The sequence below is a fragment of the Nomascus leucogenys genome, chromosome 8, assembly GCF_006542625.1.
Source record: "Nomascus leucogenys isolate Asia chromosome 8, Asia_NLE_v1, whole genome shotgun sequence".
In the NCBI taxonomy this organism is placed as follows: Eukaryota; Metazoa; Chordata; class Mammalia; order Primates; family Hylobatidae; genus Nomascus; species Nomascus leucogenys.
The window spans coordinates 74,003,427-74,021,586 of record NC_044388.1 but is presented as its reverse complement, the minus strand read 5'-3'; the positions used below and the strand labels follow the sequence as shown (position 1 = coordinate 74,021,586).

Genomic DNA, 18,160 nt, shown 5'->3' with positions numbered 1-18,160 from the left:
CTGAATTAATGGATATGATCAGAACTGCAAAATTATAACTTTCTATCTCTTTCATTGTTCTTATATTAGGTGCCATTCCTCTGAAAAGAGAAACATTTCCTCTCTGAAAATCCTCTGTACTGGCATTTCAATGTTTTCTGAGTATTACTGTGAATGCATGGTTCTCTAATACTTCAATGTATCTTAAACTACTAGTCATTATGCTTTTTGGTGCTCAGAATGTCTCAGTGAAGCCCTTTCAACTGGATTTTCTGAGCTTTGAAATGATCCCATCGAATTTAGAGCTAATCATTGCTTTTTGATATAAAATATCCTAGACCTACCTTCCCTGTTTAATGAACTAGATTATAAAAACTAAATACTTACTACTAGCTTTTCAGCTCAAGGAGAAAACTCAGTAAGTTTTAATTGACTTTTACCCTCAATATCTAGCCAGACAGTATTATCACATTTGTAGTTAAAAAAAGTAATTTTTGTGCATTTCCATTTTAAAAAGTCTGAGACGGTGTCAATCTCACTGAGAAAAAGAGATACCTAATTCTTGCTAAGACAATTGTTGGACAGCATAAAGTCTTCCTTTGCAAGCCTAGGAAGAAAAGGTATAGGGAAGTCATAACTCTGAGAAAGCTGCAATAAATCGATGGACAAAAGGAGGAACGTTATGTAGAGATTTAGTGAAGTGCCACATTTCCTACTAAACACAACATTAAATCCAGCTATTCATGCTACACTCATTAACTTTTATATCCAGAGTGTCATTTCACATAAAAGTTAAACTGGCATCATGATGTTAAAACAAAAACATTTAGGGAGCAGCACTGATGAGAGACTATTGAAAAGATCATGGCAGAGAACTATTTTGAAATTAAAATGGTTTTTTTTCCTTATTTTCCAGATCTGCACAATTTTTTGATACAACAAAAATATTTATCTTCCTAACTTTGTCACGTTTTCTCCAGGAAACAGGAAATACCTCACTTTTTATTCCTTGTAACTCATCTTGCAACTGCTGCAAAAGTGAAAATCCATGTTTGAATGTTCTCCTTAAAAAGTGAATAAAATTTAATACATTTTTCTTAAGAGCAGCCCAAAAATAGAATTCTCTGGCACTGATTTCAAGCAAGTATCTTGCCACCACAAAGTGTGTGACTCCTGTTGGGCACAGAAGCATGATGTTTATTACTACAAGATCAGGTATATGTCCCTGTAGCATTATAATTTTTTAAAAAGTGAGAAAATGCCGGGCACAGTGGCTCACGCCTGTAATCCCAGCACTTTGGGAAGCCGAGGCAGGTGGATCATGAGGTCAGGAGATCGAAACCATCCTGGCTAACACGGTGAAACCCCGTCTCTACTAAAAATAAAAAAAAATTAGCTGGGCGTGGTGGCAGGCACCTGTAGTCCTAGCCACTCCGGAGGCTGAGGCAGGAGAATGGTGTGAACTCAGGAGGCGGAGCTTGCAGTGAGCGCCACTGCACTCCAGCCTGGGCGACAGAGCGAGACTCCGTCTCAAAAAAAAAAAAAAGTGGGAAAATTATTTAATTACTTTATTGCACTATTAAGCAAGATGTTAATCCAATGCTCATAAAAACTTGAATAGCATTTTAATATTTTCTTTATTGTGAAAACATAAACAAAGGGGAAAACCCTACTGAGTATTAAACTTGAAGTATTTTAAGTCGCAATCTTGGAAAATCCATGTTAAAATCAAGGCAAAAACTAGGAATTTAGAAGATTTAAATACTTTCCTCTAGAAAGGACATCATAGTTCAGTGATATCAAGATAAATAATCAAAATATTAGCCTAAATTCTTCAGGTAACACATTTGCTCCCTTCATGGAATATCAGCTTTATAGTGATGACAAAAACTAGTAGTTAACAACAATACTGCCACCAACAAAAACCAGGTTAAATATAACAATTATTTTACTGCTTTAACAAACTTGAGTCAAATAAACTACAGCGGTACCTAGTAAAAAGAGTGGACGGTGATTTGGGGGCCTGGTGACAGGATCCTAGTTACAGAGCTGTGGTAATCAATCAGTAATCAGAAGATCTGGTTCCTATACTTTTTAACCACAGAGCAAGTGGTTCCCCAAGCTTTATTGAAATTAGGTCCTAAAATCCCAACTCCTCAACCTTACACAGAGCTTCAGGGAAAGACGGCTTACCACCAAAACTCTGAAACCTGCTCCAGCTTGGAAACCAAGATTTTCATCATGCTCAGTTTAACTCCTTTTAATCAACATCCCTACTGAATGAATTCTAAAGAAAGATTCGCAAAAGAGTGAATTCTCAAGATATCTCTCTCTAAATTACAGATCAATTATTTTGATAGCTATTTTTCCATAACTTCAGATCATCATTCATATACTCTATTCTACCTATGAGAACATTTGTCAAAAACAATACGCAATATTGTTTGCTGCTTTTGATCTTTTGTGTCTTTGATCTCATTTTAAAATGAATTATCGATTTACAGCCAAGGTATAATGAAAAGTTGGGTACATTTTCCATCAAACATATGACTTATATACCACTAGGGCATTATTTTCTAACAAAACAAAACTGGCTTTCAGAGCATAATGAGGGCAATCTCTTAGCTATTGTTTGATTTAATGTTAACTGGAACAAACCCCATATGAATCTTCCACTGACATTCTCCAACATACAAAGTTTCAATATCAAATAACCACATACAGGTGGCCAGTTCATTTAGTTACCTAGAGGGAAGAGGCCACACAGTGCACAACTAGAAGCATTACTAAGGTTTTTATGGCCATGATAAAGAATGCTCTGAAATCTTTTCCAGAAAAAAAGTCATTTTGGCCATGCTGAATTGAGTTTGGCATTTGGGGATTTCCATTAAGTATTTGGCTCAAAGGCTGAAGTGGATTTGAAGCTGCTTTCACAGAAAAACCCTGTCTTGATTTGCAGGTACCCACCCTACAGCTCAGCTCTGGCTAGAAGGTGTTCTGTCTGGACAACAGAAATGATCACATACCCCAATCTGGATAATCAAATGTTAGATCTAAAACTTGCAGCACTAGTTTTCAGGTTAAGGCTTCACCCTTAGCCAGCAAGCAGAATAGAGCACCACGTGGTCCTGGGCTGGGCGCTGATCCTTAAGTTTGCTGATTATAACTCCTTCAGGTTTTCTTTCCTCTTAACTCTGTTCACCCCACTTTATCTTTTAAATTTCCATTAATTATTAAATCTGCTACCTAAAATAGTTTCTCAAAGAAGTCAGAAACACATATAAATCCAAGAAATACATTTATATAAGGCTATATAATCTAGACAAGAATTTATAGGCCGGGCGCGGTGGCTCACGCTTGTAATCCCAGCACTTTGGGAGGCCGAGGCGGGCGGATCACGAGGTCAGGAGATCGAGACCACGGTGAAACCCCGTCTCTACTAAAAATACAGAAAAATTAGCCGGGCGTGGTGGCGGGCACCTGTAGTCCCAGCTACTTGGAGAAGCTGAGGCAGGAGAATGGCGCGAACCCGGGAGGCGGGGCTTGCAGTGAGCTGAGATTGTGCCACTGCACTCCAGCCTGGGCGACAGAGTGAGACTCCGTCTCAAAAAAAAAAAAAGAATTTATAAAAGAAATCCCTCGCAGTTATATTTGGAGCATGGAAGAAATTTTTTTGGTCTAGTTTCCAAGTGTGATTTTTCAGAATGAAAGTCAATGTGATTTTCTTCAGCACGTACATCAAACGTCAAAGCTAAAAACCATTTATTTTATATTTTGATTTTTTTAAAGGATAGGCTTGTGATAGAGGTTTGGCCTCAGCCCTGAGAGATGGAAGAAATCTGAAATATAAATTCCAGTAGTGACAGAGGTTTCCTCTGAGGCGCATTTAGAGAAACTGAGAATTTGACAGGCCCACTTCACTCTCTGAATGTCTACATGTGAGCTGAAGAATGAAGCTTAACTCATCCCAACTTTAATTGATGTTTCTAAACTATAACAGTACAATTAGAAATTTAGACAGAATCACTTAATTTATCTACTGTGACCTAATCTTAAATGGTCAAAAGCATAATGTGGAGTGGAGCCATGCACTAGTTTTCTTTCTCCCTCCACCCACATTTAGGCCACTTCTTTTTGTCATTCCCAAATTTCAGCACGAATAAATCTACCCTACTTGTTCCCTCCTCAGAAAGTCTTTAATCTCAGGGAATATTTGGTTAAACCTGAGATTCTATCAGGCAAGAAGGAAAACAATCCAATTCAAAGTTAGGGCAAGAAGTGCAGCCTGATTAACCACAAGGGCTGAATTTGGAAGGATCACGTGTGTTATATGTATGGGCAGCTTCCAGGGGCAGAGTCCTCTACCCCGGATCTTTCTGCTGTTTCCATCAGTTCAGGCATCTACAATCCATGCCATCGCTTGCCCCATAATTGGAGGAGGTATGGATTTGCTACCATAGGTTAGTATCTCCCCCAGTTCCACTGAGAATAAGAATAAACCTCTATAAGTAATTGGCCTGTGGGAATAAAGATACCATCCACCGAACACTCAGTGTAAGCCCTCAGTGAAAAGGCTGTTTCCCACCACAAACCTCCCTGGGTGTTTGTTTCCTGTGATTCAGGCCAGCCTGAAGACCATGAATTCTGCAGACAGAGAATGTGTTTGAGAGTCAGATCATGTGGAGTTGGGCTTTCAGCTGCAGCTCCTCCTTATTGCAGTGTGATGGGGGAAAGTGTGTTAACGCCTCTGACTTCTAAGAGTCTCATTTGAAAAATGGGTTAAAATAGCTACCACACCTGGCTGCTATGACAAAGCACTGGTTACAGTGGGTGGGTGGTTTTAATCTCTTTCTCCTCAGCAACTTGCTGACAGCTTGGTAATCTATAATGTTCTCATTAATTGAACCTCATCAGTTTAAAGATAACTTTTCCATGCAAGAATTATTTTCTATAGCTTCCAGATTAATCTGCTACTACTGATACTTATTGATGGCATTAGCTATATAGAAATCAATAACATGTAATTCCAGTTCTTTCAAGAAGCATACAAAGAAAACCCATGCAAGTAATTATAATTCAAAGCCAGGAGAAGGGAAACAAATTTTACTGAGCAATTTTGTGCCAGGCACTGCTCTAGATACTGGGGATATATGGTCAACAGCACAAAGTCCCAGCCCGCCAGAAGCTTATACCTTCACGAGTAAGTAAGATCACTTCAAGTTCTAATAAGTGCTAAGATAATATAATATGCAAGGTGACTGGAAGGCTTCTTTGGCTAAGAGGATCAACGACAACTTCTGAGAAAGAAACACTGGAATTGTGACCTAAACAGTGTGAAGACAGCCATGGGACAAGCTGGTGGAGAATATTCCAAGGTGAAGGAACAAGAGCTGAGATGGGAGCCTGGGCAAGTTCTAGGGAAAAGCAAGGAAACCACCAGTGGCTGGAGGGAAGAGAACAAAGGAGAGACTAGAGTAAGATTAGGAGACAGAGACAGAAGGTGGACCATGTAGGACCTTATGCATCATGAGCCTTATTCTGGGTACAATGTGAAGCTATCAGAGGATTTGACACCTTAGATACCAATCTGATTTCCATTTAGAAAACTCTTCTGGATACTGAATAAGGGATCGACTGACTGCAGAGGCAACAGTGAAGGTAGGAGTGTGAGGTACAAGCCTGTTTCAAGAGTCCAGACAAGAATCAAACATGTCTTGGATGAGGGAGGGAAGATAGATTTGGACAGTGAAAGAATAAGAGAGATTGAGGCTGACAGGTAGAGTTCGGAACAAATGGGTAGAAATAGAAAGTCATAAAGCTGATGGTGAAGCCTTAGGGAGGGAAGGGGGAACTCAATGATTCTATTTGGGACATACTATATATGAGATACTTTTTGAACAGCTAATTGGAGATGTCAAGTAGGAAGTTGAATATATGTACCTGTAGCTGAGGGTAAATTTTTATTTTTATTTTTATTTTGTATTTTTTTGAGACGGAGTCTCGCTCTGTTGCCAGGCTGGAGTGCACGCTGTCTCAGCTCACTGCGACCTCCGACTCCTGGGTTCAAGCAATTCTCCTGCCTCAGCCTCCCAAGCAGCTGGGATTACAGGCATGTGCCATCACGCCCAGCTAATTTTTGTATTTTTAGTAGAGACAGGATTTCACCATGTTGGCCAGGATGGTCTTGATCTCCTCACCTCATGATCTGCCCACCTCGGCCTCCCAAAGTGCTGGGATTACAGGCATGAGCCACTGCACCTGGCCACTGAAGGTAAATTAAGATAAATATCATGAATGTGGAAAAAGAACAGTGCTGATAGAACTGAAGAGGCAATGATCACTTCAGGGAAGGCAGTCTGGTGAGTGCATCTGTACTGTAGCTTTACTTGGGCATGGCTGACACCTTATTCAGACTTGACTACTGAGCCCCAGAGCTACTCCTGAACATCACAACCAGGGCCTTGTGAGTACCTCAATCTCGATGAACAAAACAGAAGTCACCACTGTTTCTGCAAAAACCTAATCCATCTTACAGCTTCCTCACCTTTGGTGGCTGCTTGCTACCTTATTAAAAATAAACAAATAAACAACGAACAAACCCTTAAGTGAGATCTACAAGGTTCTGGGTGATAAGGCTCATGCCTTCCCTACCAGCCTCCCCAAATTGGGTTCCTCAATTTATACTGGTTCCTCAAATTGCACTGTTCTGTCTTCACTCCAGAGCTCTATATGTGCCACTCTCCCTACTAAATTTACTTACTCATTTTCCTTCCAGCAAACTTCTCCTTCTCATGCCATCTCTCATTGCACCAACAGCTACTGAGGGTCTAGTATGTGCCAGGCATGATGCATAGAACCTTCCTCCAGGAAGCCTTCCTTAACAACACCCCTCCCTCAGGCTGGGCTGGACATCACTTCTCTGTGCTTCCATAGCAACCTGCCTACCTTTATCAGAGCACTTTCCCACCATATCTAATTTTTCACTTTACTAATGTATAACCACCTCAGTCTGAAAATGAGCTGAGGCCCATATGTAACAGCAATATTTTTTTTTAATGAGTAAAGACAATGAAGAAAAAATGAAGCCAGAATTACAGCTTAATACAACGAACTATACTTCTTCAGGCACTGCACACTTTTTGTAGGTCAAATGCACATTCAGTTCTGAGCCTCTCTGTTAACAATACCAAAGTGAGACACATGGCACAATCCATTGTGTCCATAAGACAGAAGGCAAACTACTCAGAACGTCTACTACTCTCGCCTGCAATCTCACCTGGATATATCTGTAACAATTGCACTTTAAGATAAAACAGTGACAATAACAGTGGTATAGACAGTATAAAGAGTACATATGGTAACAAATTTCATAGGGATATTTATTAAAGTTGTCCTCAATGAAGATCAACAACATAAGGCAAAAGCACTCTTCAGTAAAAATGATTCCATGGGAGCTCAAAACAATGAAACAAATGATGATCCTATTTAGAAGAGGCTCTCCAGGGTACCAAATCCTCTTCTACTCCTGCATCTCTGCTCAGGCCCTTTCCTGACCTGGACAGTGCAGGGGAGAAATAATAAAATCATGCATGAGCTGCTGTGTGGCTAATATTTTGAGAAAGTTGAAACACACCAGGTAGGGAGAGTTATTATAGATGAAAGTTTCCCAAACTTTTTTGGCTGTGACCTATTCCTAAGACATATATGTTTTTATGTCACACTCCAATTTACGCATGCATGTATGTATAACTGAAACAAACATTTGGTGTAATATGATACTTACGGATACATTTTGTATAATGTTACTTATGATACTTAATATGATACAAAATATGTTCATCCTTTATGTCAGATCTTTTTTTTTTAATCCTGGTTGCAACCATTATACTGATTTCATGACTCACTAGTGGGTTGTGACCAAAGGTTTGAAAGATGTAACCTGTGTGAATTCAAGCCTTTCTTGATGACCTCATTTCAGTGGTAGACTCATAGCTTCCAGCATCCAAGCAAATTCAAGTGATGGATTTACACAGACAGTGGTTCTGTGATCCATCAAAACTACCTTGCCACTTCTGCCCCTCAACGCAGCAAGCTTGGTGGGTGATACAATGGTTCTTTCACCTTCCATTCCTAGCAAGAAGCCAAGAATACCTGGTATACGATGGATGAACAATAAGCATTTGTTGAAAAAAATGAATGGCCGTCTAGCCTATGCTTGGCTTAAGGGATCTTCTGATAGCTCATCGCTACCTAAGACTTCAACATCAAGTACAACTGCCTCCTCCTCTGGGCTCTGTTGAGAGCCAGCAGCCACCTTCTTCCAGATGTTTCTTTTACCCCATCACCTGGGTAAACAAGTCCTCTTTAAGGACTTCCCATTGTCTTCCTCTTTAGGCAGGTTCTCTCACATACATATATAGAGACAAGAATTACATCCTTAGTGGCCGGGCGCAGTGGCTCACGCTTGTAATCCCAGCACTTTGGGAGGCCGAGGAGGGCGGATCACGAGGTCAGGAGATCGAGACCACGGTGAAACCCCGTCTCTACTAAAAATACAAAAAAATTAGCCGGGCATAGTGGCGGGCGCCTGTAGTCCCAGCTACTCAGAGAGGCTGAGGCAGGAGAATGGCGTGAACCCGGGTGGCAGAGTTTACAGTGAGCTGAGATTGCGCCACTGCACTCCAGCCTGGGCGACAGAGCGAGACTCCGTCTCAAAAAAAAAAAAAAAAAAAAAAGAATTACATCCTTAGTATTTAAAAACATTGTTTTCTCCAGTTTTAATATTTAACTCAGAAATTAAAGAGGAAACCTTTCATCCCAAAGGGATTTGATCTTTTATTCCAACTGGAAAGCAGTGATAATTTGGAGCTTTTATGACATAAACGAAACATCGTTGACCAAGTGTCATCATGGCATGTTGAAAAGCATGAGGTTTCTAAGGGAGGAAAAGTAAGACTGAGTTTAGAGAAATTATTTCACTTACTATTGGCTCTACTGTACTATACCCAGGAGCCATTAAATCTGTGACTGCTTGGAAATAATTTAATTCATTTAGACTCAGTTAAAATTAAAATTCACTTAAAATTTTTCCTCCTTAAGTACATTCCTATGTCATACACACACACACAGAGCTAATCAATGGAATGGTTTCTGTTTTATAAATCTGCAGGTTACCAGAGACATTTAATATAGTTCATGTTTAGTTTATGATTACAAAATTACCTTTTATAATGATAATTACATGTCAAAATTAAGCTCATAAGAATCACCATTTCCAATCAACAAGTCAGGTGCCCAATTTGGGTGCTGGTTTTGGAATACCCTGACTAGTCACAATTGGTTCATGTTTGAAGTCATTTTGTGGAGGCATTTATTTAGTATGCCCCAGGGAGCTTTAGGGCTCTGGGGGTGAAGCCTGCTCTGTTACCTGCAGGGCAAAGTTGTAGGACTCATCTCTTTCTAGAAATAACTGCAATAAGGGGGAAATCTTTTGTCTCTTGGGTGGCCTGTGAGGGCAGTCAAAACTGTACCTTAGGCCTTGTTTTAATCTTTTAAAAAAGATGTCTGGCCGGGTGCGGTGGCTCATGCCTGTAATCCCAGCAGTTTGGCAGGCCGAGGCAGGTGGATCATGAGGTCAGGAGTTCAAGACCAGACTAGCCAAGATGGTGAAACCCCATCTCTACTAAAAAATACAAAAATTAGCCGGGCGCGGTGGCAGACGCCTATAATCCCAGCTACTCAGGAGGCTGAGGCAGGAGAATCGCTTGAACCAGGGAGGCGGAGTCTGCAGTGAGCTGAGATCATGCCACTGCACTCTAGCCTGGGCGACAGAGCAAGACTCCATCTCAAAGAAAAAAAAAAAAAAGATATCTGGGTCAGATCTCTGGAAGCTCCCTGGAACAGGGCCTCTGATAGTGGTATTTATGTGAGTTAAAAATTAAAAGATTAACTCTGGGTCTTGAGGCAACAATGAACTCTTCAGGGATGGAACATGCATTCCCAGCATTCTGACAAAGGACTGCAACAAATATTATTACATCAGAACAAGGATCTCTGAGGAAAGAAATAATAGTAATAATAAAATAAAAAATAAAAATATACTATTATAAACTTTGAGGAACACACATGAACCATTTTAGTTGGACTCAGAGTGTACTATAATTTTAAAACTTAGAATTTGGAAATAAAGGTGTTTTAATCAATTGCTTTCCACTAGTTAAAAAGTTAACTCTGTTTTCAAAAGTAATATCGGTATGAAAAAGACATTACAGAATAAAATTATAAGAGAAAATTAACAATTATGACTTGAACGACCCTCTGCACAGTTAATATTAGTGTAAACCATTTTAAATGAGACATATTGACTCAATAGTCTGTGCTTGGTGACACTGTGAATAGATTAGTTCCATTAATAACTGTTGGTACTTGAGAATAAGGCCATTTGTTTAAATTTCTTCTCAAAAATAGTATTTTGACCAAGTCAAACAGACTTTTGCTGAATTTTAGTCTGTATTTAAAAACTTAAAAAATATATATTGAAATTTGAAGTTGAATTTGTTAAGGGAAAATAATTGCTATTTTATCATTGGAGACAGGATTCACAAAGATGCATTCTGTAATAATTCAAGCTTTTTAAGATTCTTTTCCCAGGAAATAGCAATAAGCAGACAAACTGCTCCTCTGCATGAATATCTTTTGATTTAAAACTGGTATGATGCTCATTAAAATAATTGAAAGAATTACATACAATTAGTGAGCTAGTTATGCCTAAGGAGCAGACACTGGCTCTTCACTCACTTGGCATACTACTTAAATCCCAAACTTCTGCTATTTTTTAAAGATGGTATACTGTATATGGTGACAAATTAAATATTTAGAGATAACTAATCAGTAGAACTAAAACTGCATTCTTCAATACCCCAAGGACCAATAGGCCACCAAAGTTCAAAGATATGGTTCAGAATACTGATTTCCTAAGAGCACCCGACTGCAGAAGAACAGATGGTCTGTGAACAATAAAGATTCTAAAGAAATACACGTTTCAGCATGACATATAAGGCATGTGGGTTGAAATGATAAGAAGCATTAGGAAAACTAATTAATCATTGTCACCAACAAAATAACACATAGAGAGGCACAGGAGGTTTCAGGTAAGCCAAAAGTGGGCAACTTCATTTCTAACAATTGGATAACAATTGAACACAGCAGATATTTGACACGTGTTTCCAACAATGTTTAAAAACTACAGGCTTCCATTATGGTTATATGACACTACGCCTTCTATTTGTGTTTCTGTTCACATGTTCATTTCATCTGGCGCTAGTAAGCACCTATTTTACAGAAATCAATATGGTATAACTAAATTGAATGCAAATTTTAATCCTTTTGTAAGAAATACCATAGATGAAATTCGTATACTCATAGCAGACTGGTTAAATGCAGACTCTGGCACCAAACTGCCTGCCTTTGGTTAACCTTGGGTTACTTATTTTACTTTTCTCTCCCTCAGTTTCCTTATTTGTTAAACAGAAGGTATTAATAAGACTTTATTATTCATGTTGCTATGAAGATAGAACTGGTTAACAGTCACAAAGAGCTCAGAATAGTGCCTGCACATCACAGGTACTACATAAGTGTTAAGCACATGAATAAGAAGGCTTTTTAAACCATGTGATTTTCCGCCCTGCAGTTAAGGAGATGTCAGACTCTCTGGGGGCTAAGAGAGTAGACACAGGCTGTAAAACAGTGCAGGTGATTTTAATAGTTTGTGTTATCTTCCTCCCCACTGTGTCCCACCACCTGAACTAGATTACCTCTTAGTTTCTTCTAGTTAAAAGAAAAAGATCATTTATCTTATTGGAAACAAACAAAATTCCCCTTCCTGACACTCTGTTTAAAAAGAACAGCCTTTTTCTTTAACTTTATAAAATTAAGTTTGATTAGAAGCTTAGTTATCCTCCAGTAGATAACAGGTCCCAAGAAATTAATCATTCTTCCTTCAGCCTTTGCTTAGTCAAAGCAAAAGTTTAACTGTTGTTGACTAACTGATGAATTTCTTTCAAAGAAATCAATCGTATGGATTATCGTTTCCAACTCCAGGAAGGTAAACATTAAAACCCAAATTAATATAAATTTCTACACCTAACATGCCCTTAAACCTCCACTAGGGGAATTATAACTATTGGTTTTTTAAAGAGACTTAAGCACTGAAATGGAATTGACATTTGGACCAGGGAGAAATGGAAGAAAACATGAAGATTAGAAATCCAGGGGCAGGGTTCCCAGAATCTCCGCCCAGTTTCCTAAAGAAATGCTCAAAAATGGGTATAGTAGCTATGAACATCCTGCACAAAAAATGCCAGGATCTGTGAACAAACTTAAATCTGTGAACAGCAGGTTGGTGATGTGTCAAAGTTCCTTTGGAATTCATAGGGAAAGTTTCACAGTTCTTTGGGCTATAAACAAACATTTTTGGTAATAGTAAAATTACAACATCTCCCAAAGCAATCAAATTCAACAGTGCTGTAGCTCCATCTGTGGCACAAATTCTACCCACCAGGGGTTTTAGGTTGTATGCATGTACTTATGTACTTGCCCTTCTGATAGTTTCCTACACAACAGTTAATCTTGAGTCCTAACTTTCCAGATCACTTTAGAAATGCTGCCAAGGAAAATGCATACATTCATTTAGAAAACCATCACGAATTAAATGCACCTCCCTTTGAAATATGGACTGCAAACTTTTTTCCCCCAATGGCATCATATGAGGGTCACAGCTTGAAATATCTGGTAATAGATGTCAATAACAAACAATAATGGTTTGCTACTTTGATTATGAAAGGAGGCATTAAAAGACCAATCTATTGCTCTACTCCTTCCAAATGAGCTATGAGTTTGTACCAGCTCAGAAAATCGATTTCCTTTAGGAGAGGAATCCTTGCGCTTGGGGCAGCTGCTGCCATGTGAATGGTTCTATCTTTGGGTGGCTTGGAATTGATGGTTAGGCTGAAAGTATACAGGAAATTATTATCAATAGTATAAAATCCCGACTTGCACTTTTTACACACAAAAAAATATGCTTTTTCATTACACTAACAGCAAATTTAACTCTGGTTTTCTACTACTTAACAACTTATTAGCCTAGTTAGAACAATGAATGAAGACAATATTTATTAGAACAAAAGCTACTTTCATGACTTAAAAACTCATGCCAACCTATATATTCTTTTTTTGATGAAGAGCTCTTGTGTTTCTCTGTCACTCCCTCAACACCCAGGGCCCTGCTCGTCACCCCAGGACTCAACACAGGCTCATCTCAGGAATGGCCCTCCCTGCTTACCTCCTTGGCCCTTTAAACCAGATAAAGTCTACCCCTCCTAACGTGGCTTGTCCTGAGAGTTGAATTCAAAGAGATCTACATCTACTCCTGCCTCTTTAGGCATCATGGCAACATGAATGTTTTTACAATGGATGCTGACTCACGGGGGCTGTGCCTGCTGCAGGGCTGTCCCTTAAGTTCTGAGGGTGGTCTTCCAACTGCATTTTTTAAAATTATTCCTTTCCTCCACTCTCAACTCACTCATTTAAAATAAACAAACAACCTTTTTCTTCCTTTCACAAAACTAAACCAAATTAAACATACAAAAAAACTTACTTCCAAACAAAGCTTACACAGTTTAAAACCAATGTTACAGTAGCTGAGCCGGTCTTTCATAACCAACTTTTCCTCATTCCAAACCACATCATCTATAAACCCAATAAAATACATTTTACTAGCTTGTTTTTTCCTTCACCCTTTTCCAACTTACACACGACCAAATAAATCTGGTAGGAAACGTGATATGTGGAGTTGATTTCAAATTTTTAATTCAAATCTATTTCTTATTATTTATTTTCTTTTAGGGCTAGTCTAAGAGCTTTCCAGAACAATTATCCTATAACATAGTGTCTAACTTCTAATGCCTCAAAAGGCAAACAAACTCAAAATACTTATGAAATATAAATTTTATAATGAGCTGGACAACCAAGTTTTTAAAAACTTGACAATTTCCTCCACCCAGATTAAATATATGTGCAGTTTTATATAATTATATAGAAAACTGTTTTTCAGCTTTATTTAGTGATATTAGAATGTTGCTTGCAATCTTGGATTATACATTAGGCTTTCTTTGCTGTTCTCCTTGTATAGGACAGGACTTTACATGGAGAACCTTCAAATATTTTATTCACAGACTTTAAAACATGATAACAGTGGTTTATAAATAAGTAAACTTCTTAACACACTACATTCCCTCCTAGGTTAGAAAAGTAATATCAGCCATATCAGATCCTTGGTGTTCAAAGTTAAAACAAGTACTATTTCTTAACAATAGCTTCATCTAAAAATTACTAAAATCACAATGTAGAAACATTTGGACATATAAGTAACCAAAACCTAGTCTTACCACCACCACCTCAGATTATAAGGAATTATTAAAAAGTAAACATTTTGTAAGACATAAACATATTGAATACAGAGGATGATATAGACACAAACAATTGTTTCATGGTAAAGTGAGAAGTAGCTATGCTAATTAATATAAATTTTAAAATAATGTAATAGGATTCAGATAAAATTTTCCTTAGAGTGAAAAGGTATTAACAACCTAAACACTCTAGTTATAGGGCCAGATGGATATGCTACATGAAATTTAGAAAATGGATAAGAAATTAAGACCTACAGTTAGGTAAACACTATATAGTGTGCATTCCATCTTCTAAAGCACATCAAATCAGGTTAACGAAACAGAATCTCATCTAAACAGGAAGCCCAAATTTAAGGGTTTGTCAGAAAGTTGTGTAACAAAAGAAAACAGGTAAGACCAAGAAAGAGTCACCCTATATATATTTTTTATTTGAAAAAGTCTTTCTCCACATTTTTAATGCCTTATTTATAATTTTATTTGAAGATATTTTCCTGTCACAAAAACCTTTAAGAGTTACCTAATTTATTTCTCCTAATTAGGAATTTTCCCACTATGGCTACGGGGCCTTAGAAGGGGACTGAAGCTTCAGCTTTATTCACTTCATTAGCGGCCTCTTTAGGACTTTTCTGAAAGAATTGTCTGAGGGTGGGGACAGTGTTTTGTTTGGTCTGATTTCAAAAGGTGAGATTTGTTTAAAAAAAAAAAAAATGGCACAGTCCAGTGAATAGGGTAACGGTGCCACCAGAGGATGTGTCTTACCATACAGGTATCCAGATCTTCCAAACGCTCTATCTCTGTTAGCTCCTCCACTGTGATGATGGAACGTTTAACTGGCTTCTCCTCAGCCAGCTCAATCTCTAAGGATTCTTGTTGAGGAAGGGTCTTGCCACGTCTGCTGAAATGGTCAGCCTAGAAGGTCAAGACGTGTACGAGGAGAAATTAAGGCACAGAGACAGAAAGTGTTGGTTAGCTGGATTCCTGAAGACGTCTTCCACAAGATGGCGCAGTGGAGCACAAGGTTGACGAGTGACAAAGACAATTCTTAATACATTCACAGTACAGTCACTTACCTCTTTTATTATCTTTCTTTGGAGGACAGAGTGTTTTACGCAGTAAGTTATAAATCTCTTTTAGTAAATGAAGAGACAACATAGTAGTGTTCTTTTTATTAATTTTATTTGATAATTCCTCTGAAGAAATTTCCTTCTATACTAAAAAGTATCTGAGAGTAATAAAACAATTCCAACTTTCATTATTTTTAAAGGACTGAAAAGAAGGAAATTACTAGCAAAATTTTAATTCCTGCTAGCTTTCATTGTTTTCATAAAATGAATACCATATTTGATATGATTTCTTAATTTCCAGTGTTATACTTTAGGTAAACATAAAAAATTAAATAAGAGGTAGAGTAAGCTTGGCTGAAATTAACAAACTTCAGTGCTGATCTGATCTGACATCAGGAACTTTGATTTAATTCTTCTGAAACAATGAAAACCAGTTGGCAAGTCCACGGAAACTTTGAGAACGTTTACAAATTTAAGTTGGTGAAAATGGTATCTGAAAGTCATTGAAAACAAGGTTTCATTTTGAAGACAGTATTTCCTTCATATGAGACTTAATCTCTTTCCTTATCATCTAAATCACCAGTATTAATGTTAAAATGAAGTTCAAACCAAAAGCGCATTCAGCAAATTTTTTCTCAGTTAAAAAAATCAATACTTTCTGAGTAAATTCTTTAAGAAAAAACAAACACAAAAAAGTGAAAAATTCAAACTTTCAGTGTATTTCTCACATGAAGATTTCTGTTAGTATAATATGTACTATTTGTGTCATAAGTAAGCATTTTAAGACCATTCCTGGAGCTATGGGTTATCAATAAACTGTTTCTAAAATAAGTTTATTTTAAAAGGATGCTCTAGGCCAGGTGCAGTGGCTTATACCTGTAATCCCAGCACTTTGGGAGGCTGAGGCAGGCGGATCACTTGAGGTTAGGAGATCGAGAAAGGATTTCACATGGTGAAACCTCATCTCTACTTAAAATACAAAAATTATCCAGGTGTGGTGGCACACAACTGTAATCCCAGCTACTCGGGAGGCTGAGTCAGGAGAATCACTTGAACCTAGGGGCGGAGGTTGCAGTGAGCCAAGATCGCACCACTGCATTTCAGCCTGGGTGACAGAGCAGGACTCCATCTCAAATGAATGAATGAATGAATGGATACTCTATTGCTTTTGTTTGTACTTATTTTAAAAAAGGCTGAATCAGGAGCTCTAAACAATCATGTAGCTCTTTACTGTGCCAGGAAATAGGAAACAGTGTTTCTTACATTCAATGTGATGATAAACTGGTTTTTTATATTTCCAATTTAGCACAAACCAATATACTGTTAAAATACAATAAAAAAGAAAAATCAGAAAAATAACACGTGTTTGGATACTCTATCTTTTTTGGTGCTACAATGAAAAACTACATTTTTTCATATCCACTGATATTGGAAGCTCAAGAAGTTTCTGGATGCTTCCTCTGGGGAACCATCTATTAGTGGGCCACCTCTGGTCCACAGGCAGCATTTGAATTGTGCTATTAGAGATATCTGTCTTGTCTTTCAGATTTTGGAAGACAGTCTTACACGTTTTTCTCAAATGAATTTTTCAAAAACATGCATTTTGTCTGTTTCATGTAGAAGAAGCTGTTGCTGCTCCTCTCATTTTAGGATTCTCTAGCGTCACCCAACAATTCAATGCCATAAAACTGGTATCTCCATCCCGCACAGTTAAGAAAACATTGAAGAATTATTTTTCTTGAAGCGAACATTGCTATAACTTTCCTGGGAGACTTCCACTGCATCACATTGAGACATAGGATATAACCAGTTATAAAAGCTTCATCTATGCCTCAGAGAACTTCCTGAAGTTTACGCAACATTGAGTTTCTGATACATTTTTTCATATGCACTGATATTGGAAGTAAAGTCCCCTACCTTGATTAAGAACCAGTCTCTAGATGAAGAAATTTTTTTTTTTACCTTGGTTACATCCAAGGCACCTGTGGGGCAGTCAGCAACTATCCATTACTAAATTATGCCCATTTTGTTCTTGCACTTTCTTTATTCAAATATTTTTATTTTCTCCCATATTTTTAGAATAGTCCATTATCAAATAATCATATCAGCAACAAAATGAGCAAAGATAAATTAAAATTTTAATTTCAGACTTCAGTCTCAACATTTCTTCCCCAAGCTTTTGACCTTTATAATAAATGAACAATAAGATTTCTGGATACAATCAGTTCTGCTTTCCCTTATCATTCCCTCTGGAGAAGTTCTAACATGCTCCAGAATGGCTAGAAGCAACATATTAGAGAAAGGAGGAAAACCAAGATCACAAACCATAAAGCTGTAATAGTGTGAAATGCAGCAAAGAAATCACATCCCCACACCGGAAGTCATCCTGCATCACAGCAGAGCTGAAACAGGTCCTGCTCAAGATGTGCACAGCACTCACCAGTTTATGATGGCAATGTGAGAGTGCATCCAGGATTTCGTCCACAATTCGATCAGACAGGAAGGAGGCCACTGTCAACTTTACTTCACTGTGTGAAAATCAAAAGGACAGAGTACCATTTTAATTTGTGCAAGGGGGGAAAATCATCCACCCTTGCTACTATAGTGATAAGGTCAACTGTGATTCCATTTCTGTCTTTGAAAGTGGAATAT

The 18,160-nt window shown here is 38.0% G+C and overlaps 1 protein-coding gene across 13 annotated transcripts in view; it reads right to left on the bottom strand.

Moving 5' to 3' along the window:
- CARMIL1 (capping protein regulator and myosin 1 linker 1) overlaps positions 1-18,160 on the bottom strand; it is a 346,067-nt gene that overhangs the window by 48,120 nt on the left and 279,787 nt on the right. For all 13 annotated transcript variants that reach the window (XM_030817391.1, XM_030817392.1, XM_030817397.1 and 10 more), the window contains 2 exons: positions 17,949-18,036; positions 15,204-15,353 (listed from right to left, as the gene is read on the bottom strand). In XM_030817391.1, the coding sequence (XP_030673251.1) occupies positions 15,204-15,353; positions 17,949-18,036 (238 nt within the window). The remainder of the gene's footprint in view (positions 1-15,203; positions 15,354-17,948; positions 18,037-18,160) is intronic.